Genomic DNA, 27,923 nt, shown 5'->3' on the forward strand with positions numbered 1-27,923 from the left:
TCAAATATATAAATAGTTTTATTTCAGTGATTAGGTAAATAAAAAATAGTAAAATGGTTAAAGCAAAAAAAAAATAATTACTGAACCAATTCGAAATGAAATCACTAAATAATATCAGTGTGGAGAATTTAAGAAATCCTCATTTTGTCTTTATTTGCCGTAATAAAGTGAACATTAACAAAATAGTCTAAACGTATAAAAAAATATAAAACAATGTCTTTAATGAAACGTAACAGAAAATTGCATTAATTCAATCTCTTCATTATATTTTTTTGCGCCTATATATATTTATTTTTCTTGAAGAAAAAGCTATTGTGATGTTAGAATAGATTTTTCTAGATTAGTTTGAAATAGTTGAAGTAATTTCCTAGTATAGTGAAGTATTTCTTAAAAGTGGCACTGTCTTTAAATTATTGCATAAGTTACAACTAATTTTATAAGTACAACCTTAAGAACTGAACCAAACTGAATTTCGTCTATTTAAACTAGGCTAGGTGTGGGAGACGTTGAAATTTATTCAACATTCACATTTAATAGGTCAGAATAATTTCGACAATACCAAAATTATCCCGACCTCTTAATTATTCTAAGAACATTGAGTTGTGAGACATTCCCAATCCAACCTAACTAATTTTTTTTTAAGACATACAGATCTCATGCTTTTTTTTCGTAATAAGAGATTTTTAGTAAACATGACTGATGTCTTTAAAATACAAAAATATTTTCAAGTGTAGGATTTTAAAATTAGATTACACGACATGTATTAGTAGTAACTAAATTCTTTTTTTTTGTAATGGAATGTTTAGTTTCCATAGATTTAGATAAGCTTAAGTGGTCGATATCAATTTTCAGACTATCAAAACGTAAGCTCAAATTATTGCCTAAAATTTGAGTAGTTAAACTAATTCTTAAATTGACCTTGAGATCACATGACAAATTGTTAACTATAGATCGTAAAATTATTAACAGTGTAGCCGTTAAAATTGGATTCATTGATATGAAACATACAAGTTTCATAGAGGACTCCAATTATTTGATATTTAGGTTGAATGGCATCACTGGGTCTATGGCATGTGGTACCCATCTAAAATGGGATACACGTAACAATTAAACGTTTATAGAAACCAAAGATTTACACAATGTTAATTAAACTAAAATAAATTATGACTACACGGGTCGACAAAAAAGTTAACACAGTACCCTGTTAAATTCATGGTGAGTCTCATTGTGTCTATGCTTGGAGTCTATTATTTGGATATAAGTTAAAAATACCACAGTAAAATTATGAGATTTAAATCTAATTTAGAGTATTTAGTCCAAGAGTAAGAATAGCTACTAGCGTTTTGTTTAAAAAGTGTCATAAGGCAGGATTATTTTTTTTAAGTGATGTATCTTAAGTAAGTCTACAGTGACGTTATTTAAGATTAGGGTGGTCTAATCAACTTGCAATTTTACTAGTTTCGCTTGTTTGCAACAATCTAGTACCGAAATGGTAAACAACTAGTCAAGAGCAAAGAGTACTCTCGTTTAATTTAGTTATCCGTCTTTTCGTCCGCTTCTTCCTCTTGTTTTGGAATTTCCGCTGCCTCCGAAGCAACTTTCTTCTCCTCAACTTGTTCCTTTTCCTTCTCTTTTTCTTTATCCTTGTCGACCTGCTTCGGTGAACTCGGACATTCGTAGGCACTGGCAGAACTGAGGTTCCTTCTATGACCAGTCCAGTGGGTCCCTTCCTCAAACACTAAAACAATATTATGAGACATCAACAATTTTAGTTAAAAATTGTTAGTTACTGCTTACATTTATCTAAGCTAATGATTGAACCGACGATCTCATTAGCAGTGATAACATTGTCCTCGTCAAGTTGCTTTCTGCGTCTGACCAACCACCAGTCAATCATAAAAATACCCAGGGCTAAGATCTTGATGCCCGCACAAAGTCCCACGTATTTGTACCGGAACTGTTCGATGTCGTAGAGCAGACAACGTCCGCCCTTGGTACCACAAGTACTCTTCCACAATAGACACGTAGAGTCAATCAAATTGCCGAACAGTATCGGCGCCGGGATGTACCCGAACAGTCTGAATATCACAAATTGCATGCCCAAGGCGAACGACCTCTCCTCCTCGTTGACGGACCTTAACACTATCATAAGAAGTGGCATCTGCGTGATGGCCACAATAAACGTCATAAAGAATAATAATATCAAAAATGGATATATGGTACGACAAGATGAATTACATGGACCTGCCGTCGCCACCGGTACCACAGTGACTTCTGCATACTTGCTCTCGCTCAACAAACTCATATTTCCATGTATACCTGCAAAAGTAATTCATATTAATAGTTATCACACAATAGTTAGGCAAACTTACAGGCACAGTTGGTGTAGTTAGAACTTAGTATGGATGTACATCCAGCGTGACACGGACTGAAGTAAGTAAGTCCGTTGTTACCGCAAACTGGTTCGACGTCGTTCATGCTACATTCACAACCGAAGTTACAGGACGACGTGAGGTTGACTTGGAACGGTTCGGTGTGCGTGCTGTTGAAGTACGGTATTGTCGTACCGGCCATCTTCAGGTTGTCGCAGCCCAAGAAGAACAGCAGGGCGTAACATATCAAACAGATTATGTTCGAGATTAGGACGAATTGCACCGCGCCCTTCGGACGCAGTTCCATGCGCTTCAATATGCAACCCCCCATGAATATACCTATGCAGGCACCCGGAATCGCTATTGAACCTGGGGAACAACCAACATGAGAAAGAGGTCCAGGTTATTGAGTTGGGAATTTACCTGTGAATACGCTAGCTTGGCTCTTGCCCAAGCTGAACTGAGTCTCTAAATACTTTGGTAAGAACACAACGAAACCCGACACAATAATAAGTTCCATGCAGGCTCCTAAACACGTAACTATGTAAACTGGGTTCGATGCTAGTCGCCACATTGATCTGGGTATGTCTGTAACAAAATACAATGCTAAATCTGGTTTTACATTGACGGGTGGGTTTACCTTTAACATCTTTGCCATAACCGGAGTCATTCTTGGTGTTGACATTCTTTTGGTTGGTACTGCTGGAGGACGCAGCATTGGCGGCCTTCTCCATAAGTCTTATTTTCTCCTTTTCGTGAGTGAGAACTTTCGGAAACGAGAAGAACGGTATAGAGACAAGAATCAGAAGCAAACCGCCGAGTAGGAAGCCTCCCCACCACATACCTACCCAACGACTATCACCCGCATCTAAAATTTTAATTAACATTTAAAAGGTGTCATAGCACAAAACGACTAAGTTACCTATTGATATGATTTTACTGAGAGAGTCCATGTGAAATGAGAGCAAATAGGCACCGAGTAAGAATCCTAAGACAGGACCAAATGCTGCCATACTGTACATACAACCTACAACCAAAGTTGGGTGTCAAGACAATTCTATATAATGAAGTAAGTTAATTGTTCACCTATGTAAATTGAAGAACTCTCAGGCCTTACATGGTCGTCAATGTAAGTGGTGCCCAAGGTAAAAAGTGGGGAACCCCCGCAGCCTAACAACAGCTGAGCGAGGATGAACAGGAGAACGGGACCTGTGGTCGACGGGGAGCCTTGAATGCAGTTATCCCCTCTGAGATTGTTGGGCGCCAGCGGCGGGGACGACAGCCCCGAGGACAGCCGTCCCAATCCCATGTCTTGATCCTGGTCCAGCTCCACCCTGCACATGTTCTCCTCCGAGTTGTTGGTTTGGACGATAACATTCTCGTCGGCGATGAAATGGGGCACCATGAATATCAGGGACCCGATGCCCATTATTACGGCACCGACGCCTATCCAAACCGGTATGTGTCGCCTGCTGCCCAAGTAGCTGACGAAGATCACCGTGATGACGTTGCCTATTTCGTAGGACGAGGCGACCAAGCCGGACAGGCTAGACGGTATCTCAAAGCGCTTTTCTATAGTTGTTATCACAGAATTTATATATCCAGAACTCAACGCTTGTTGTAAGGTGACAAGGAATGACAATAGGAAAACGAAAAACTGTAACGGGAAACACAAGTCAGTTGCTTAGGTGATGTTTCGAGGTGGGCGACATGTCGCCCGGCGACAACTCACCTTAATTCCTGCATATTTTTGAATAAAAGAAGGTCGGCATGATAGTATGCCACATTCTTTTGTATCCCTTATTATCACAGCTGGTTGTTCATTAGTATATGTTGTATTGTGTGCAGCCTTCTCTCTGTCGAAACCCGCCGACGGGTTCCTGCTATGACACTTGATGACAGTGTCGTGGCAAAACGTGGTCGTGCATTTGGTGTCGGGCACGTCGTCCTGCTCCGGCACCGACTCGGAGTAGAGGCCGGTCATCGCGTACATCGACTCCTGTCGGCGGTGGCCCTTGCAGTGGCCTTGATTCGTGCCCGATGTCGCCGCGGTGGCAGGTGGCGCCTGCGTCGACATCGAGGACGAAGACGAGCATGACGGAATACCAGGTACACCCGCCCCCACGACGCCACCATCTGTTGCGTTACCCGGACTGGCTGCACCGTTCGCTGTCGCTGTCATGTTTCAATTGTTCATTGGCGACGGATGCTGCTTCTTCTGGACAATCCTCAGCCGCATATTGCTTCCGCCCCCCCCGTTCAGCTTCTTTCACCTGCAACAACGGAACGTCGCTCGTCAAAAAGTTGCCGAACTCATTGCAATCAATCAATCAGGCAAAATGTGCGCCCGATGCGTGTTCCACCAAGCCTATAATTAAGTGCATCTGTTGCTGAGACGCACATCTCGCGAACGCAAAATGCGAGGTCGACTAAACATTTTTTTTCCCCTGACCATTTGATCCCGATTTCACACACGTCAAATGATTTTACATAAAGTAAACGAAGAAATTAGATTTTCCACATAAAACCGTAAATTAAACTATGCAAATTACATTTCCGTTTTTTTTTTTGTTCATGTCTGTAAACCGTTTGAATGGCAAAATCCATATTTGCAATTTAATTGTGCGCCATAAAACTGAAATAATGTCACATTCAATCGGAATTTGAATAAGACACGGTTGTTTCGAATTACGCATGAGGGAGAATAATGAGATAACTGTTTAATTAAAGCGTTATTGCATTTATATCGATGTTAATTGTTTGTTGACGTTCGTGAGTGAAAATTATATATCAAAAAACCTTAGTTCAGTTATTTATCAATTGGTTTTAATGAATTGCTATGAATTAATTGTTTTTTTCTTGATTTTAATACTATTATTAAAGGTTGGATTTTTCTAAATGGCACCTCTCTCATATACAGGGAGGTTGTGAAAAGTACTGAGAATAAAATAAAAGTAATAGATACTAAAACTGTGTCCCTGTGGAGTAAAATGGACCTGACGAAGATTTTTATTTATAGACACTCCTTTTTAATAAAGTTTATCTAAAGCCAGCAAAGTAGCATTGAAGAGAGAATAAAAATACCTTTCAAATGCAGTACACAAAACCATTCTTCTCACTAAAAATAGTGCCTATATGGAACTGAGGTCAGTTCATGGAGAAACAAAGATATTTGAAAGGTTAAATCAATTATCAGGTTTTACTACTCTTTGTTCCAAATTAAATTCGGAAGTTAAGTTCACCCTCGAAAAGGGGGTTAAAATGACGATACATTATAATTATTATTATTATTACTTAATTTACTTAATTTATTTATTTAAAAAAATATAATTAAGTCTTGTCCATTTGGAAACATTTTGGCAACTATATTTTTTTAGTAAAAAATGTAAAAAATAAAATTAAGATATATTCTAGACTTTTATTTTAGCTTTACGTAATAAAAATATGCTTCTAAAATATATTTAAATCGGCTCATTTTAAGTATTTTGATTTGGATGAATTTTGTAAAAACTAAATAAAAATAAAAAAACAATAAAATTAGGATAGATTCAATGATAAAAATTATATTTAATAATGGTGCTGTGGTGTTTTTTATAATACGCCAATAATCAATAAGTTGTCAATAAGAAAGTTAAGATAAATATTTTTGTAACTGACGTGCTCATTAACTTGTCATTAACTGTCATAAAAATATATTTTTAAATATATACCTTGTAAATGAATGTTCAGTGTTTTTATTTGTTTACTTAAAAACGTTTTATAATTTTTTTTTAATATTCTGATAGCCAAATTCTAATTTTGTTTAAAGATAATAATAAAATCATGTGAATATTTATTTTCAACTACTTTCGTAGGTGGTAGATGTTTAAAATTATTATTTTGAATTTATCATTCATATTTGAATTTTTTGTTGATTTGAACTAGAAAGAGGTACTGCTTTATTTTATTTTAAATATAGTAATTTCTTGACAAAACATAAAATGATATTCTCAATTCTCTTCCAATTTGAATAAAAATACTAATAGTTTTTGAGCAAAACATAAAATGTCCTATATCAGTTTATTCTCAAGTTTCTTCCTATTTGTAAGCTTAAATCAAAAATTATTTTTAGTACATGGTTGAAAGTATATAATTATTTTATTTCACTTAAATTTGCTATTAAAAATGTTTGGTCCATTTGGAAACTCAGTAAAAGTGTAAGAAAATAAAATTTGTATATATCTAGTTATAAAAATTATATTTAAGACGTTTTTTTTACACTGTTAATTTGAACTTCATAGGTAGAAAATGATTAAAATTATTAATTTTAATTTGTCATCCATACTAAAAGTACTGTTTATTGATTTGCATTATAAAAATGTCTTTTTCATGCACTGCTTTATTTTATTTTAAACCCAACATTCTGTAATATTGAGAAAAAAATTAGTATTATAATTTTTTACAACTTACATTTCATTTTATACTCAATTATCTTACAACTTAAGAGGTTAATTTAAAAATTAATTTTTAGAATATTCTTCTAGTTTGTTGCAAAATTAAATTTTGAATTTTTGTTCACCCGGAATCCTCGAAAAGGGGTTGAAAATAATAAATTTTCCTATTTTTTTAATTTATTTAAAATTTGTTATTAAAAAAATATATATTTAGGCCTTATTTGAATAATTCTTGTCTCCTAAATCTTTTCAGTCTGTAAAAAGTATAAAAAATAAAAGTATATTTAAGAATGGTGTTTTTTACTCTAATGATGAGAAACTATCAATAATCATGTCAATAATTTGTTGAAAAATTAAATTCGGGATTTAATTTTTTAATGATTTTTTAATATAGCTTTACCCAGTAAAAATATGCTATTCAAAATATATTTCAACCTTTTTGATTTGAATAAATTTTACTAGTAAAAATATTTTAAATACAAAACAATATTAGGGTAGATTTAATGATAAAAATTACATTTAGTAGTGCTGTCAAGAGACGCCTTCTTTACAACGTGACAACAATCAATAAGAAGTTGTCGGCAAGTTATTTAAGATAAATATTTCTGTGATTGGCTTGCTTATTAACTTGTCAATAACTGCTGTCATGAAAATATCATATTGTTAAATATATACTTTGTAATTAAATGCTCAATAATTTTATTTGTTTGTCAAAAACGTCACAGTAAATCATCATGAATTTTTCATATTCAACCTCTTTTGCTGATGTTTAAAATTAATATTTTGAATTTATCATCCATACTAGGGGCAGTATTTGTTGGTTTAGAGGTTTTTTACACATGCTACTTCATTCTATTTTAAAGCCTTACATGTTTCAACCTCAGGTCAAAGTGAAATGTCACAAATTATATAAAAATAGAAAGAGTAGTGTCATTTTTATTCAATTTGTGACCTAAGGTCGCAACATATATGGTTTTAAAATAAAATAATGTCACAACCACTTATTATTCCAAATCAAAAATGTTAAATTATAAGGGTAGAAAGAAGGAGTTTTCAGTATGCTGCAAAAAGGAGGAAACTCATTTTTGATGTAATATTTTAAAAGAGACGTTCTTATAAATAAACTAATAAATTAATTAAATTAAAAATATTTTTTTTCGTTGACATATTTTCACATTTCTGGAAGTTGTATAAATATGTTGAAGACGTCGATTTATAACCAACAAACAACAATACATGTGTAAATGAAGCCCTAGTAACAACGATATTCGAAGGATCAACTAACGGAAACGTCTGGTGTACCGCGAAATTGTACTGATTCGCAATAAATTGCATTAAAATATACAATAATGTCTATTGTTAAGTGTTTTCTTTGTTCGGCGTCTGCATTATATTCTGGTAAATAGTTGAGAAACAAAAAGAAACGATTCATACTTGAACGTTCAAAGAAATATTAACGTGAAAACATGTTATAAAGCTTTGGCATGGATTTGTCAATGTTAAAGTGGTGTGCCGGGAGATTTTCTTTAGATTAAGGAAACCCAATTACGTTCGTTACCGTTCTTACGTGCATATTGTGACAAATTATGTAGTCGACTGGGCAATTTATTTAGAAGAAAGTTCAAAGCAAACCGTCGAGCTTTTTGTCCTCATAAATGTTGAAAGCTTAACTTAATGAATTACATTTATTTCACATTTCGTTTGAAACGATCAAAACAAAAAGCAAGTTCTTAAAACTGAATGTCAATGTCAAACGTCACCAATTAGTACAACGAGCTTTGAGTAACCCAATCAAAGTTCATTAACAACTTGATAAATATTAAGCACAATTTAGAGCCAATTTAGTCGGATATCGGAACTCGGGTTTAATAAATCACACATGTGACAGTGTCATAATCGAAAATTATATTACAAGTTTTATCTTAAAACACAGATTTCTGGGTCCGAATCGATAAGCTGTCGTGTGCCGGAACGATAATTTAAAAATGCAAACTTATATTTCTTCTAGTGGAAGACGAAGGATTTATCCTTGCATTTTTTTAATGGAGCAATCGCATGCCCCGTTTATAAAATACAGCTGTTGAAACGCCGGTCTTATCATGTAATTTTTTGTACGGGGTGTCCCAAATTGCCTGATTCCGGCTGTCACGAGATTTTACAGAAAAGGTAGAGCAAATACAGCAGCGGTCATTATTACAGAAAGTTTCTAAAAGGTTAAATATTTTAACCATCACTCTTTTATTTAATGTGAACTGTTAAAATAATAATTTGGTGATAATTTTTTACGTAAATATCTTCTACTTAAAAGTGTGCCTAAAGAAACCTTTTATAATTTGTCTAAAAAACAACTAAACAAACAAAATAGTTATTAAACATCTTCGAAATCTGTTAAATAATAGTCGGAGATATTGAAATCAACAAAAAAAATTGTGATTTCGACACTTAAGTCAATTTGGCACATGATGTAAGTCAACTTCTGTATGCTTTGCCAAACTTGTCAATTAAAAACTAATTAACATATCGTCCAAAACGTTGGATATATTCACCCACATCAAAATGAAACGAGAATCGACTTTCGGTCAACAGTCGAATAATTAATCCACGGTAAAGAAATAACAACAGATTGCGTCATATTATCCGTTCGTAATTTCACTTTCGTCAATAAAAAAACAGTGGTAATAAGTAAGTAGGTCCGCGTTTTTAAGTAGCCGATTAGAAATTGTTACAGACCCTTACGGAATTCTAAATAGTTGAAATTGTGGAGTGGGTCCAAGATTTCCGTCACAGGAATCGTGGCATGAATTTATCACCGACAAATTTCAAATTGAAAACATTTATTTACCGATTTACGGGCTCAACGTACCAAAAACAAGTTTAGTGGAGTAAAATTTTCAGTGGAATTCGAAAATTTTAACGGACTGAAAATCAGGAAATATTTATTTTTTATATTCAGATACTATTTTCATATATTTTGAGCTTTAATTGCTTTTATATTTGACAGAGAAATTACATTATTTTAGATTAAATTACTCGTTTTCCATATTTTAAGCTTAACTGAAACGAAATCAAATAAATTTGATATTATATATTGAATTCAATTTTACGTATGTTATGTGATTTTATTTATTTTTGAGATATAACTGATTTTATTTTGTACTTCACTATTGCAAATTAAAAGTAAAATACATTTAAGGGATATTTAATACTTAGAAGTTAGAAAACATAAAAAAGAAAACAAATATTTACATTATTTTTTATTAAATTACTCATTTTTCATGTTTTAAGCTTTAACTGAACTGAATCAAATATATAATATATTGTTTACTTATTATTCATTTTATTTGTTTTTTGAGATTAAACTGATTATATTTTGTATTACAATATTGTAAATTAAAAGTAAAATCCATTTAAATGCTATTTAATTTTTGGAAGTTAGAAAACATGAAAAAGAAAACAAAAAATTACATTATTTAATATTAAATTACACATTTTTCATGTCTTGAGCTTTAACTGAACTAAATCAAATAAATTTTATGTTGTTTACTTAACTCAATTTCACATACTTTATTTTATTTGTTTTTTAAGATTAAACTGATTTTATTTTGTATTACAATATTGTAAATTAAAAGTAAAATTCATTTAAATGCTTTAATGTTTGGAAGTTATAAAATATGATAAAGAAAACAAAAAATTACATTATTTTATATTAAATTACTTATTTTTCATGTTTTGAGCTTTAACTGAAACACAATCAAATGAATTTTATTTTATTTACTTAATTCAATTTCACATTCTTCATTTTATTTGTTTTTTGAGATTAAACTGAGTATATTTTATATTAGAATATTGTGAATTAAAAATAAAATCCATTTAAATGCTATTTAATCTTTGGAAGTTAGAAAACTTGAAAAAGAAAACAAAAAATTACATTATTTAATATTAAATTACTCATTTTTCATGTTTTGAGCTTTAACTGAACTCAATCAAATAAATTTTATATTGTTAACTTAAATCAATTTCACATTCTTCATTTTATTTGTTTTTTGAGATTAAACTGTTTATATTTTGTATTAGAACATTGTAAATTAAAAGTAAAATCCATTTAAATGCTATTTAATCTTTGGAAGTCAGAAAACATGAAATAAGAAATAAATATTACGTTATTTTATATTAAATTACTTATGTTTTGACCTTTAACTGAAACTAAATCAATTAAATTTTATATTATTTACTTAACTCAATTTCACATACATACTTCATTTTCTGGGATTAAATTGATTATATTTTGTATTTCAATATTATATTAAATTACTCATTTTTCATGTTTTGAGCTTTAACTGAAACTAAAACAATTAAATTTTATATTAATTAGTTAATTCAATTTGAGATTAAACTGACTCTATTTTGTATTACAATATTATAAATTAAAAGTAATATCCATTTAAATGATATTTAATGTTTCGAAGTTACATAATATGAAAAAGAAAACAAAAAATTACATTATTAAATTATTCATTTTTCTTATTTTGAGCTTAAACTGAAACTAAATCAAATAACTTTCGTATTATTTACTTAATTTAATTTCAACAATTTTATTTTATTATTTTAATTGTTTTTTTGTAAAAAACTTTTTGTATTAAATTGCTCATTATTCATATTTTGTGTTGTAACTGAAACCACATTAAATAAACTTAAGGTTTATTTATTAATTTTAATAAAAATAATTATTGGAACAAATTTTTTGATTTCAACAATTTTATTTTTTCATTTTAATTGTTTTTTGTTAAAAAACTTTTTGTATTAAATTGCTCATTATCCATATTTTGTGTTGTAACTGAAACCACATTAAATAAACTTAAGGTTTATTTATTAATTTTAATAAAAATAATTATTGGAACAAATTTTTTGATTTCAACAATTTTATTTTTTTATTTTAATTGTTTTTTGGTAAAAAAACTTTTTGTATTAAATTGCTCATTATTCATATTTTGTGTTGTAACTGAAACCACATTAAATAAACTTAAGGTTTATTTATTAATTTTAATAAAAATAATTTTTAGAACAAATTTATTGATATTATTAAAATTATTAATCAAGTTTTAATTTACTTATGGTGTAGTGAATACCAGAAGAGGTTCATAAAAGGGATTTTTTGTCAGTTTCCTGTGATTTTTAATACTTCAAAGTTAGAAAATATAATGAACTAATTTTTAATGTTCAATTACTTTTAGTCACCGAAGTTATGCTATACAATTAAAAAAAAACTGGAGCTAATTTCCAGCAGAAATGACTATTTACAGACTAACATGTGCCCCCAGACTCTCCATTTCCATAAACATTTTTTTGGAGGACATGTCGAAATTGTTTGCTAACTTTAAAAAACCATCAACATTTTCGACATCACCTTCACGTGTATTTTTTCGTGTAAACCAGTGCAATTGGCGTTTGTGTTTGGTGCAGTTTGATAGAACACATTTCGTACTATTAATAATGTGCCACTTATAATTCCGCACGTATTCTCAAGCTCAAAACTCAAACATTTTATAATCCGTCCGATTCGGCGAAAGATCATCGCCTGCGAGCTCACCCCAAAAATAACTTGTGCGAGTGCCACGACGAACAAAAAATCAAACAAAATATGCCGAAACTGCAGCTGTCCAAAACTGCGACTGGAACACAACCAGAATAGATTTTCGATACGTACAATCAACGTGGCACAGGCCACATAATCGTCCCCGTGCATTATTAATTGGGGAAATGAACTTGTGAACGGTGGAAAGGTCGTCGATAGATACGTCAAGGACGTCGTGCAAGTCCTGCGAAGAATTTTATGCGGGTCGTTGTCATTTTAATTGGCCGACGGTGCGGTGGAACAGCGGCCGCCGTCCTCCCCGAGTCGATACGGCCGGAACGTTTTGCGAGAACGCACCACGAAGGTGCCGATGATTTAGGGCCGTCGGTCGGCGGTCCGCCACCGCCGAAAAGCGTGATAACAGCTTGTTTGATACGCCTACGCGTACGGTACAAAATCGATGTGGGTCGCAAGATGACATTGGCACAATCAAAATTTCATTTCCCCGACGCCGAGGACAAGATTGACTGCGACGGGAGTCCGCAAACATTTCGACATGTTTGCATTTTTCAATTGGGACATTCTCGTCGGAGATTGGCCCATTTTTGTTGGCTTTCTGGTGTATCGAATTCCGATGTTACGCCAAAGCCACCCCCTGTTTAATGAAACTGACCTAAATTCGTTGGACAAATTGTTTCTTTAAACGATCAGTTAGTTCCAGAAAAAAAGACCAAATGGATCGATCATGTTTTGTGGTTGGATAACAAACAAATTCAAGTACAAAGAAATATATTAGAGGGACCGGAAAGTAATGTGGCTTTCTTACATTAAATTCAACCTTTATAGTCTTTATTTTTAATCAATAATATAATCACCCTCTTTATCAACAACCTTTTGCCATTTATTGTACAAATTTTGAGTCCCAGACCGAAAAAAATCATTTGGTTTTTGAGTAAAATATCTCGAGATGGTATTTTAGAAATTAAACCAATTTTTTGCCACTAAAAGAATGTTGTAGGGATCGGAATAAATGTAATTTGGAGGGTGCTTATTTTTCCAATCTGCTGTAAATATTCCTGGATGGTCAACCAAGACTGGTTAAGGATGTTTGTCAGTTCCTCGATTGTTAGAAATGGATTTACTTCCACTTTTGCCCTTAACATGTGGTTGTCTAATGTCGAAATTATCGGATCTGAACTTGAAGAACCATCTTTGGCTTTTAAGAACGTCTACTGCACTTGGATAAGCAGAAAGTTTTCTGCCAATGATGTTCCACACGTGTTCAATCAGTGATAAGTCGGAAGATATTGCTGACCATACCAACAAATTTATATGAGAATGTTGGAAACACTCCAAAGTAACCCTCTCAATATGAGGTCGACCAATATCTTGCTCAAAAACTGGATTTTGAGAGTCCTAAGCTAAATAGGGTTCCACAATTTCTTGAATGTATCAAATTCTAAGAAAAATTAAAGACTAGTATAAGCAATAACACCCCAAACCAAAACTACTTCTGTTCGATGTATAAATTTCTCCACTTTTTGTCAATTTCACATAGTGCTTTGACTCCTGATTCGTCAGATTGGCAATTCCTACAAAGCCTTGCCTCTTAAAAAGTGTGGCACAAAAAAACTCTTGTAGACTCTAATGTAAACATCAAATTTTGTTTAATTTAAACCACTGGACTGTGTTATATTTTTATGAAACTATAGTATATAATTAATTTAATGAAATACTTTTTATTGACATAAAAAAGAACAGGATTAAAATATATGAGTAAGAAATTTGTGTGTTTCTAATTAATAGAAACTTAACTATAAAAAGGTTATATGTGACTACAAACTAAAATAACTCGAATAAAATTGTTACCATATGTTTAATAAAATAAACAAATCATTATGTTATTGATGAGAAAAAGGAATCATGAAAATATTTGAACAATATGTTACTTTGATTTGTTTTTGTTTATTTTAATATTCACTTAATGGTTCCAAAATTGATTAAACAACAAATTATTTCTCTCTCTGTTTTCTGGATTAATTATTAATTAAAAATACCACACAAACTAAATATGTAATTAATCTAAGGAGACACTTTTTATTATCATAAAAAAAAATTGAATTAAAATACATAAGTAGGAAATTTGTATGTTTGTAAATAATAGAAATTTAACGATGAAAAGGTTGTGGGTGACAACAATTTGATATAACTCAAATAAAATTGTTACCACATGTTCAATAAAACAAATAAATTGATTATATTATTTGTCAAAAAAACTAATCATGAAAATATTTGAATAAACATGTTTCTTTGATTCGTTTTTGTTTATTTTAATATTCACATAATAGTTTTAATATTGATTAAAAACAATTTATTTATCAAAATATTAATTTTTTTTCTGAATTGATTAAAAATAGCATTTATTATCTTTAAATATATTTTTTATAAAACTAAATATATAAATAATTTAAAGATATACTTTTTATAATCATACAAAAAAAATAAAATTAAATATAAGTAGGAAATTTGTATGTTTCTAAATAATTGAAAATTAACGATAAAAAGGGTGCACGTGTCAACAATCTGATATTACTCAAATAAAATCGTTTCCACATGTTCAATAAAACAAATAAATTGATTATATTATTTATCAGAAAAAGTAATCATGAAAATATTTGAATAAACGTGTTACTTTGATTCGTTTTTGTTTGTTTTAATATACACATAATGGTTTCAATATTAAATAAAAATAAATTATTTATCAAAATATTAATTGTTTTCTGAATCAATTATGTATTAAAAATATCAAATAAATACTTACTAATATGGACAATTACCACAAAGAAAAACTGGACCACTAAATTTACATGTTATATATTATATATGTTATATTTTTTATAAAACTAAATATATAATCAATTTAAGTAAATACTTTTTATGTATTAAGTGTAACCTTAACGATAAATAGGTTACACGTGACTACACACTCAAATAACTCAAATAAAATTGTTTCCACATGTTCAATAAAACAAATAAATTGATTATATTGTTAATCAGAAAAAGAAATTGTAAAAATATTTGAACAAAAACGTTATTTCGGGTAGTTTTTGTTATGTTTAATATTCATATAATGGTTCCAAAATTGATTAAAAAATTATTTCGTAAAATATTGATTGTTTTTCTGGATCAATTATTTATAAAAAATACCATGCAACTACTTTTTATTAGCCTCAAATATAAATCAAACATAAAAAGTATAAATATATGTATGTACAAAGTTATTAATCTAATTGATAAATTGTGGTCGAAATAAAATAAATTGGAATTATTAAGGTGATTTATTTGAATTAAAAAACATACACACGTGCGTAATTTAATGTCCTGGATAATAAATAGAGTATTATCAACCAAGTCCGTGATGTTGCGTCCTGGATTTATTTGCAATCGATATGTAAACGTTTTGTGTTGCCCTCGGCTTCGATTCGTTGCCGCTTTTCAATTATTAAAAGGGTGAATTCTAATTGTGTATGTCAATAATTTTCCTTCAGTCGATGATTATAAGTTTTTCATGGGGCTTAAGGTCAAGTGTACAGGACAATTGTTTTAATCAACGTGTAATTATTTTCTATTTATATCTGCCTAATTTAATACAACATTTATCCTGACACGAATGTTTGATATTGGAATTTTGAACACAATGGCTAAATTGTCTTTTTTCATAATTGTTCAAAATTGGATTGTTGTTAATAATAATTTAATTAGTATCCAGTACATTTTGAACCTTATGACTCAATTATATTCTCATAATCGTTCAAAATTTAGTAAATTTTGATAATTTAAATGAAGCACGATAAGAATAAAACTAAGTAATGTATGGTGGGCTAAAATAATTAAAATAATAGCACAAAAATTGTTACCACTAAATAATTATGGCTTATATAATTAAACATAAAAAATAATAATAAAAATATTTAAATGTCTCAAAATTGATTTTTAAAAATTAATAATTGCTTTTCCGAATAATTCCATTAGAGTTTATGACACATATACATAAATACTTTTTATTAGCATGTAAAAGAATAGAGTTAAAATATGTTATTAAGAAGTTTATATGTTTCTAACTAATAGAAATTTAACGATAAAAAGATTACAGTCACATGTACACAAACTAAAATAACTCAAATAAAATTGTTAGCACATGTTCAATAAAACCAATAAGTTGTTGATTATATTATTAATCAGTAAAAGGAATCTTTGTATTTGTTATTTCGATTCGTTTCTGTGAACTTAATAAATAACTTAAATAAAAAGAAAATAATATTCACATAAATTGATTATTTTACAGATAATATTCTTTATTTTTCTGAATAACTCCATTAAAAATATCATGTTATTACTTTATGTAATTGATGTAATTAATTATTATTTTAAATATTGATAATTCGTATCTAAAACAAAAGTATAGTATTACATATACTACAGTACTATGGTATGAAATCATATGATAACTAAATTAATGTGTAATTAATGAAATATTTTCTTATGTAAATTTAAAACAAAACGATTAAATAATTAATATAAATCATTTATTTCACGAGTGATAAAAATATAAAAAGGAAAGATATAGACACGAAGACGTTTTAGAGAAAATAATTTAATATAATTAAGATTTTAGTTTGTTTTTATCGAACCATAAATCTAAATAAAGTATTAAATTAATTAAAAAAAACTTTCATTATTTTAAAAATGTGTTGAAAACTGAATAATTTAAATGCAGATAGTTTTCGTTTATGCTAATTATAAGTGTGATTTATTCGTATATGAAACGGTGGATAATTAAAATTTAAAATGAGCCACCAAAATTAAGTTTTACTTTATAAAAATATATGTATTTGTAGATACATAAATGTAATTGTATGACAATATCATAGTAACTTAACAAAACAAAAACATTTGAAAATTCAAAAAAGTTCTACAAATATTGAAATCATAAATAAAATGAGATGTTTTAGAGAAATAATATTAATTATGTCAAAATTTACCAGAAATATCATTATATCTTAGCTTAAGATAATTTAATTCTCCATAAATTTTATATTTCTGGAAAGCTTAATGTTTTTTTGACATTTTAAAGTAAAATTTAAAAATATTACACATATTATCTCGAAATTATGAAGAAATATATTGATTTTGAGATAAATATTGTGTTATATAAAAATTTATTAAAATTATAAATAAAATAAAGTAAATAATCAATTACATCCTCCGTGTTTTACAGAAATAATATTAATTATCTCAAAATTTACCACAAATATCATTATATCTTAGCTCAAGATAATTTAATTCTCCATAAATTTTATATTTTTGGAAAGATTAATGTTTTTTGGACATTTAAGTAAAATTTAAAAAAATATTAATAGATTATCTCGAAATTCTGAGGAGATATATTGATTTTTAGATAAATATCGTATTATATATATTTTAAAGCAAAAATTCAAAAAAACTACACATTTTGAAATTCTAAGGAAATATATTGAATTACAGATAAATATCGTGTTATATAAAAAATTCTTAAAACTATGAATAAAAAAAAATAAATAATCTATTACATTTTCTAAGATTTATAGACAAAATATTAATTGTCTTGAAATTTACCAGAAATATCATTAAATTTTAGCTAAAGATAATATAATTCACTGCAAATTTTATATTTTTGGAAAACTTAATGTTTTTTTGATGTTTTAAAGTAAAATTAAAAAAAAATTACACATATTATCTCGAAGTTCTAAGGAAATATATTGATTTTGAGATAAATATCGTGACATATAAAAATGTCTTAAAATTATAAATAACGTCAAATAAATAATCAATTACATTATTTATGTTTAATAGACAACAATATTAATTATCAAAAATAATACGATATCTTAGCTAATGATATTTTAATACATCACAAATTATATATTTTTTAAAGAAAAACTCAAAAAAGCACATATTATCTCGAAATTGTAAGGAGATCTATTAATTTTGAGATAATTATCGTGTTATATAAAAATTTCTTAAAATTATAAATAAAAGGAAATAAATAAATAATTGCATACTCCATTTTTTATAGACAACAATAATAATTTTCTCGAAATTCACCAAATATTTAGTTATATATAAAACTAATTTAGTAAATCCCAAATTACATATTTTTGGAAAATTTGATAGTTTTTTATTCATTCTAAATTCAAACTCAAAAAAGTTTCACATATATATAACGAAATTGTATGAAAAGATATTGATTTTGAGGAATATATCTCATGTAAATATTTAAAAAAAAATAGATAAAATAAAATAATGTTATGTCTATGATTCATCGACAATAATATTAGTTATGTCATCTAGAAGGTAAAACTCAGTTATGGATTTCATTTGAAATTAAAAAAGAAAATGCAAAAATTTTAAAATATTTTTTTGGAAATTATCATATATTATCAAAATCAGCCAAATGTCCATTTTCAGGAGGTGTCAGAGATATCAAAATTCGGTCTACAAGAATCATTTATCTATCTAGTTTTTATTTCAATAATTTGCATTAACATAAAACAGAAATTTGCACTCATAACCGGTTTACATCGTTACTTATTAAATATGAAAGTTCAAACACACCCACTCGAAAAAAAAACAAAATCAGCATTGAATAACAAAGAAACAACCAGTTACATTTGAATTTTTGCCAAAGACTTCTACGTTTTTTTGTATCCAATCAGTTTCCGACCAACTGAGGAAAGGAACAGAGAGACATAAATAAAGAATTGGAGAACAAAGAATCAGAAAACTTAAATAAATTTCGTATCTGAATTAAAAATGGCAATAAACGTATAAATTAATAGTTCCCGCAGCGCATCCCTTAACAATTTACATTTACATCAAACATAAATCGTCAGTTTTTACAACCTAAAAATGAACGTTAAAGCCCGGCCATAAGCATCAAATCTCGATTAGCAACTTGCCCGGATCCGTTTTGGAGAAACCAGTTTTTTTCACCCAATATAAAATTCAATCGCCAAATATCAAGTCGAAAGTATTGCATATCGATTTAAACCAACGTCTAACATTTTGGCAACGAATGAAAGGTTGAGTGCTTGACCTTTAATGATTTTTTTCCCTGCTAGCAACGTTCAATTTCTACGTCCTTGCAAATGATCGGGAGCGTTCGAGTTTCGACATGCATTTGAACGGCCGGAAGCCAAGAAACGCCGCCGAGACTCGCAGGAGATCCGCGACACGTGTTGACGTCAGGTCCCGTGACTCACGTTTTAATTTGAATTTGGTCGCGCAAAAGGCCCGAAGAGAGATGCGGAAATCCCGAAGGAACGAACGTTGTTTAGGCGGTCCCGTCCGCGTTAACATCCGTATTTGGGGCAGGTTAAAATGTGGAATTTGTTCATACATGACACGACGAGCCAGCACAGAAAATTATCGATTGCTGCTCCTGCTGATTCACTCTGCACACACACACTCAGCAATATTAATGTGTGGCTTTTTATTGTACGTTTATCGATGTTGTTGACATTAAATATCTTGAAACTCGTAAATGAACTTTGTTTTAACTGTAATAAATCCCGTTGTTATGATGGAATTCTGATTTAAAAGTGGAATATGTTAACTGTTAGTATGAGGATTTCGTGAGTAATCGGTTGTTTGTTTTATTGAGGCGATGGCACCTACACAAAAAGAATGTCTCATCGCACAACACAAAGAATGAGAACAAGAATTGTTGTGATTAGCTGTTTAAACATTTATAAAAATGCTCATTTTAATTGCAAAACTTTTCCATTATCTGGTTTGTCTAGTAATAAACAATTTCTGATCGACCGGGAGCAGGAGGACAATAAAAATTTTTATTGCATAGAGATTAAATGTAAAGTGTGTGAATACAAATAAAACTTGTATATGCGTCATTACAATAATTAATCAAAGACGAATAAAATTTGGGTAAACAGGAAAAATACTTTGTATCTATCAACGAATCTTACACATACAAGGTGACCCGCGACGCGAGGTAATATCTCAAAAATGGCTAGGAGAATATAAATTAAATTTGAAGGTCTTATACAGGGTGATTGACCTAACTGGTTTATTAGTTTATAGAGATAGATAGAAGAAGTAACAAATTTTGATTACACCTATTTTTTAATTTTTGAAAAATAATGTTTTGTGTAAATTTATCATGATTATCGTTATAAAGATAATTTATGTTAATATATCACAAAATGTATATTTTAGGGATGATTTTAAAAGGCAAATTTAGTTAACAATTAATAAAAAAGTTAAAGTAAGAAGCAAAAATACAAAAACAAGTAAGTATAATATTTTAGAATACTATTAATAATCATTATTTTGAACATAATAAATCATTGCTGATTATTTGTTCATAGGGTACCTTAAATCTTATAAAGATGACTTAATGATTTTTTCATTTAATAATTTTATTTATCAATATTTCAAATATTTTATAGAAAAAAACACATGAAATTTAGCTGTAAATGCATTCTTTTAAATTATACAGAAAAACGTGCCATTTTAATATACAGTACTGGCCATAATTATGGCAATTATTAATTAAAATATATTAAAAATATAAACCCATAATTTTTAATGTTTCTTCCGTTATTTTCTATCTACTATCCAACTGGTCAATTTAATTTTAGTCTTTAAAAAATTCCGTACATTTTTGGATGATGATTTTGTGACATTTAAAAGATAAATTTAGTTATCAATTAATAAAAAAGATATTACCATTAAAGTAGGAAATAAAAACACAAAAACAAGTAAGAATAATATTTTAGAATACTATCAATAAGTCATTGCTGACTATTTGTTGGTGGGTACTTTAAATCCTGTAAAAATGTCTAAAATGACTTAATGATTTTTCATTTAATAATTTTATTTAAAATATTTAAAATATTTTATAGAAAAACACACGAAATTTAGCTGTAAATGTCTTTAAAAAATTGCGTACATTTTCAGATGACGATTTCCGACATTTAAAAGGCAAATCTAGTTATCAATTAATAAAAAAGTTATTGACATTTAAAGTAGGAAACAAAAACTCAAAACTACTAATAATAATCATCATTTTGAACATAATAAATCATTGCTGATTACTTGTTGGTAGGGTACCTTAAATCCTATAAAAATGTCTAAGGTGACTCAATGATTTTTCATTTAATAATTTTATTTAAAAATACTTTCAATATTTTATAAAAAGAAAACACGAAATTTAACTGCAAATGTATTATGCCTAATTGTACAGAGAAACGTGTCATTTTAATATACAGTTCTGTCCATAATTAGGGTAACTCACTAAAATATATTAAAAATTTAAATCCATAATTTTTATTGTTTCTTCAGTTCTAAACTATTTAACATTTTAAGAAGTTGCTATAATAATATATGTACATATACAAGTCCTCCAAATTTTATTTTTTTTTTTTTCTACTAATCGTTTTCGAGATATTGCCTAAACACAACATATTGTGCCACCCTGAGAATAAATTATCACTTCACGCGTCATAAATAGAAAAATATACGTACAAAATAATATCAACTGGAACGCTGTGTTGGAGTTATTGAAATAAACATTGATAATTCTAATAAATAAGATAAAAATTGATTTAAGGTCATTTAAAATGCATTAAAAATATTTCAAAGCAATAAAACAAAGCATTCTTGAATTAATTTAATTAAAAATTGACTGGTAAAAAAAATCATAATAATACGATTGAATTTAAAATTATAAACTAAACTACTAATAATAATTAAGTAGAGGCAGTTTAATAACTACACATTAGTGGACATTCCCTTCTACAAATGGTGTTAAAGTATAATAAATAATGAGTTTTATTTACAAATAGTAAATAAACTGTGTTATCTTCTGTTTTATGTTATTAAATGTTTTAGAGAGTACATTTGTTTATGTAATTACTTTAATATATTTAAACAACCACAATTATCCACATAAACTTGTGGATTACTGTGTTGTACTTATGAAAACGTGGCTTCCAGTAAATAAGATAATGGTGTGTGTTGAGGTCCTGTGAAAAACAAACTTTAACGAAGTTATCTCTAGTAAAACAAAGTAATATCCAAAAGGCGCTCTGAAATATATAAAATTGTGGAACAAATTAGTTTCTGTCCCATTAAAATTATTATTGGCCATTAAAATAATAAATTCAGGACGAAACACAATCGAACTGTCTCTAATTATAGCAACAATTCGCGCATGAATATACAAAGTTTAAAAGTATAATCTTACTGCAATAATAAACTGAATTGAAACATCGTACATGGGTAAATAAACTTCCGCTTTATTTATAAAATTGTAGCATGTAATTCGTATTAAATAATACGTACTATCGCAGGATAAAAAACAATGGACAATGTCAGTGTTAATTAACAACAATAATTCCCACCAAATTTATTTTAGAAAGACAATCGATCCATTACATTAATGATTACGTTCGTAATTAAGTCCGAAAACAATAATCGCATTGCTTTTTCTATAGAAATGTTCCAATAAGATTCTTATAAGAAAATAATGGGAATTAATTCAAACAAATTAAATTTATTTAGTAAATACAGTGGTGGTCATAATTATGGCAACTAAAATACATCAAAATTATGAGATGTATTACTTGAATTAGATGCCAGTACCTATGTTTTTTTACTGTTTTTTCTACTATTTTTGTGTCCTCTGCATCTGATTGATCTAATTTTATATTATTTTTTTTAAAATTGCGTACTTTTTCATTTTTCAATGGACAAAATTATAGCAACTTTTTACTTTATAGTCTTCTTTCATTGCTTTCTGAGAATTTAATTCAATTATTTACTAATGATTTCTTGCTTATTATAATTATTTAGTCATTTATCGAAGTGAAAATGTAAGAAAAATTAAAAAATCAGACTGGGAAAAATAAGTAGAGATGGCCAAGAGTATTAGTGGTATTTACTACATAACAATAATTCCTATCAAATTAATTACAATTAAAGTTTCAAAACACCATCGGTCCATTAAGTTAAAGACAATAATCGGATTACCTTTTACGTAGAAATGTTCCAATAAGATTTTTATAAGTAATAAATGGGAACTAATTCAGAAGTAATTTGTAGGTTTTAACATTTACCATTTTGTAGGGCATTGTCGTCGATCATTCATTATCACAGAACGAAGTGCTATTCCTTAACACCATATAAATATTATTGTCTGAATCAAAACGTTGATATTTATGGTAAAAACGTTAAATCCAGTATTATCTGTGTCTATCTGGTATAATAATTCAAATCATGAATTTAAGAACTGATAAATAATTAACATCATTTCGTCTTGATAAACTATCACAATTTTGTAACTGGATGTTGACTTTTCAATCAATTAAACAAACTGTACATCGACTTAGACAATAAGAAATATACACAACTATTAATACAATATAAAATTTAACTGCAAATATAGTCTTTGTAATTATCAACGAAAACGTGTCATTTTAATATACAGCATTAGCCATAATTATGGCGTTGTCATTTATTTTATCATTTAGAATTTTTTAACTGAAAGTAAATTTTCGTGAAAAAATAAACGAATTAAATTTATTTAGTGAATACAGTGGTCATAATTATGGCAACTAAAATACATTAAAATTATGAGCTGTACTACTTGAATTAGATGTTTACTGTTTTTTCTACTATTTTTGTGTCCTTTATGCAACTGGTTGATCTAATTTTATTTTTTTTTTTTGTAAATTGCGTACTTTTTTTTCAATAGACAAAATTATAGCAACTTTTTACTTTATAGTCTTTCATTGCTTTCTGTGAATTTAAATCGATTCTTTTGCTTATTATAATTATTTATCATAATCATTAAATTGCCAAAACACAACCGGTCCATTAAATTAACGATTATGTTCATAATTAAATCCGAAGACAATAGTCGGATTGCCATTTACGTAGAAATGTTCCAATAAGATTATTATAAGAAGTCAATGGGAACTAATTCAGCAGTAATTTATAGGTTTTAACATTTTCCATGTTGTAGGGCATTGTCGTCCATCATTCATTATCACACAATGAAGTGTTATTCCTTAAAACCATATAAATATTATTGTCTTAAGATTTATCTGAATAAAACATTAATATTTATGGTAAATAGATATAAAAACGTTAAATCCAGTATTATCTGTGTTTATCTGACATAACAATTCAAATCATGAATTTAAGAATTGATAAATAATTAACATCGTTTCGTCTTGATAAACCAACACAATTTTGTAACTGAATGTTCACATTTCAATGAATTAAACAAACTCCACAGCTATTATTAATACAGTATAAAATAATTTGGCTCATTAAAAATAATAATTAAATCCGAAAACGAATCACGGTCCACGACATAAACAAAATTAAATTTAGCAACAACTTACGTACATTATTGCATGATATTTACAAAAATTAATTGTACCAAATTTTTTTGTGTATAATAGAACAATGGTCTGGGTATGCGTGCAACAAAATTTCACTTAACGGTGGATTAACGAGTGCTGCAGGTACAGGATGATTAAAAAACTGTTTGCCAAAGCTGCCCCAAGTTAAAATCTCGTGGAAAAGACACCAGAAGAAACAAAAGAAAAGTCACGTACCGAAAATGAAAGGTAGGAAAAGGACATTGTGTAATTAATGCGAAACCGTGAAAGTGTCAGTCGCAAAAATTCTGGATAAACGAACAACGAACGTGTGTTAACAATGAATTAAACTAAAAAAAAAATTAATTGGCACTTACTTTGTGTGGGGTCAACGATTATAATTCATTGAACCATTCCAAAAAATCCTTTAATAAATATTACAAAATACAATTAATTTAATTTATCACAACCCAGTTGAAATCACAGTATAATATATAAACATTTTAGTGTCATTTAACTAGGAATTACTAAACACGCGAAAGTTGCACCAGATGCCACAAAAATTATACGAACACATGCATAGGTAATATTACAGCTGTGTACTGTCAACTACTATGGGGGTATTGTCACACCGAGTACACAAACAAGAACTGACTAAATAAAAGATTACTGCCATACATAAGCGGGACGACGCAACGCCATCTAGCACCCACCACCTACGCCACTGAATCGATACGCAGACCCGTTCATAAAAGCCGCCAATGGCCTAATTATTTATTACAAGAAAACCAGATGTTTCAACCCCCAAAAAATACCCTTAAATCTTCAGAAAATTGTACTTTAATATGTTCATTTTTTAGTTACTTGTTGGGCCCGTTTTGTGTATATATTTTTTTAATAATTTAATTTTACAACTAAATTAATTGGTTATTAATATTATTTACACACTTTTTACAACATTTTATAATATATTAAGCTTTGAATAAGATTGTTTTAATTATAAATTGAAATATAATAAAGATTTTTAGTTTCAGTGACAATAAATAATACCAGGGTTGGCTAATTACTTCGCATACTAATTGTTAATTATGAAAAGCACTAATCAACAAAATAACGACAATAGTTCGTAGCTTATGATTCACTAATTGTGATATAAATATTAATTATTTTTGATTAAATGATTGATATTGTCGTTTTCTATAACTCCCAGCTATCGGTTAACAGGTGGCGCCACCCGTTTTGCCCGAATTACCAAAAGAACAGACCCAACGTGAGCGGCAACTAAAACATCCATTTAAAATGGAACGGCTAATTAACCAGTAGAAAACGCAATCGCCAAGACTTGGCGAGGGATGTCAAGGTTCAGCAATAATTTCAAACTAATTAAGTCACGTAGCAATTAGCGTATTATTCCGTTTACTCACTCCCGGACCGAATTAAAACGAAAAAACGGAAAACTTTCACCCAAAGCAAAACGGTTTGTAACGGGCAAAATAATGTAATAAAACTGGGAAAAATAAAGAGGCACGACAAGTAAATTCGGAAACTAATTTACTTCGCGGATTTGCGAGCGAACGGTGCGGGGACGAAGAGAACAAAGTTAGTCTGTCGTTCGTTAAGGAACTCGATTAAAACGTCCTCCTGTCGAATCCAATTTAATATCCGGAATTAAAATTTTCGAATTCCACGTTCGCGCTGCTTCGATGGGTTTATTTTGGGGTTTGCTTGTTTGCCATTATCTTGACGTTCGAATAAAATGTTACATAATAATTATACACACTTTTAATTGTATATTATATCCGGTAAAATAGATACTTAAGACTACTTAAGCAAAAGGTTTCTGGTTCAGGTTTATAATATTTGTATAAATATTAATAATTTTTATTAATAAACCATATACAAAATAAATAATTTACGTTTTATTCAAACTATTTTTTCTTCCAAAAGACATCTTTTATGGTCAGGTGAAATTATTATAGTTCAAAGACTGTGAGAAGATGATTAATGAAAGGGGGTTTGAGAAGAAAAACCTTGGTTTCTACTAAAAAAGTGAAAGCCCAATTGTGACTGACTTAGGACCACATTCTCTATATCACAAAACAGTGGGAACGAGTAATATTAAAGTTTGTTATACCCGCAGTGAAACATGGTGATGGTTCAATTATGCTATGGAGATGCTTCAATTCTTCTGTCGTAGGTCCTCTTAGACTGATTTATGTACAGGGATATATTAAACAACAATTTTCTTCCATATATTGAAGAAATAATGGTCTTAATAAAGGTGTTTCAACATGGAAACGATCCCAAACATCAAAGCATCAATGTTTAGTCTTGCCCATTTCAATCTCCAGACATGAACCCTACAGAAAACATGGGCGATCACTTTTATAACCAATTCGACATAAAATTTAAATAAACTCATCACAGCAATTCAAGAAGCTTGAAGGAATATAGAGTCTATGCCACAGAGATGGGCCAAAATTATAAAACAAAAAAGATATTATACAAAGTAATAATGTTAAATTAAATAGTACTGAATAACAGTTCTCATTATATATCCTCCATGGACGTTGATGACTGTTTGGCATCTCCTGGATGCCTCTTATAAAGTTATTCAATTCTTCTTAGGTTATATTAGGTGACCAATTGCGAAGAGGACACCTTACCAGCTCTCAATCACAAATATTTTTCTTTGGTTTACCAGTCCTTGGTCCTTCTGGAGTTGAGCCAAATTGATAAAATGGGGTACCCAAGCGAAAAATAACACTCCAACAACGAGTCTACCTGGTATTTCGATTTGATTGAACCCTGATTCCAATATTCCAATTACCCCTCTTATCTGTAATAAATTTATGTCTAGGTATAAATATTCAAACAAATTTCGACAAACACCTATACTTTAATCAAGTATAAACTAGATGCACATTGTAATGACGTCTTTAAGGTTGAATTTCATAAAAATTAATCACTGCCTCTATGCACAATCACGTACAATTAACGTGGATCAATTTTAATTCATAAAAGTTTAATATCCTTTTGAACATGAGTTTATATTGATTACCAACAGATTGACCTTCCTTAAGCATTTCGTCATGTG

General features: G+C 29.2%; 1 protein-coding gene across 1 annotated transcript; it reads right to left on the reverse strand.

Annotated features, from left to right (window-relative positions):
• On the reverse strand, positions 1-25,428 carry LOC109600251 (solute carrier organic anion transporter family member 5A1-like). Its single transcript, XM_020016383.2, has 9 exons — positions 25,204-25,428; positions 4,105-4,645; positions 3,459-4,029; positions 3,295-3,399; positions 3,013-3,240; positions 2,796-2,960; positions 2,373-2,741; positions 1,798-2,319; positions 1-1,738 (listed from the first exon to the last, which is right to left on the reverse strand). The coding sequence occupies exons 2-9, from the start codon at positions 4,552-4,554 to the stop codon at positions 1,533-1,535; spliced, it is 2,616 nt and encodes an 871-aa protein (XP_019871942.2). The 5' UTR covers positions 4,555-4,645; positions 25,204-25,428; the 3' UTR covers positions 1-1,532.
• Between the last annotated feature and the right edge of the window lie 2,495 nt (positions 25,429-27,923).

This window comes from Aethina tumida, chromosome 1 (genome assembly GCF_024364675.1).
Source record: "Aethina tumida isolate Nest 87 chromosome 1, icAetTumi1.1, whole genome shotgun sequence".
NCBI lineage: Eukaryota > Metazoa > Arthropoda > Insecta > Coleoptera > Nitidulidae > Aethina > Aethina tumida.

Bases quoted from the DNA above. Each gene is read 5' to 3' on its own strand.
- LOC109600251 (XM_020016383.2), bottom strand. From the start codon at position 4,554: ATGACAGCGACAGCGAACGGTGCAGCCAGTCCGGGTAACGCAACAGAT. The intron at 4,030-4,104 runs GTGAGTTGTCGC...TTCCCGTTACAG, and splicing joins AAAAATATGCAGGAATTAAG to TTTTTCGTTTTCCTATTGTC. The intron at 3,400-3,458 runs GTGAACAATTAA...CTTTGGTTGTAG, and splicing joins GAGTTCTTCAATTTACATAG to GTTGTATGTACAGTATGGCA.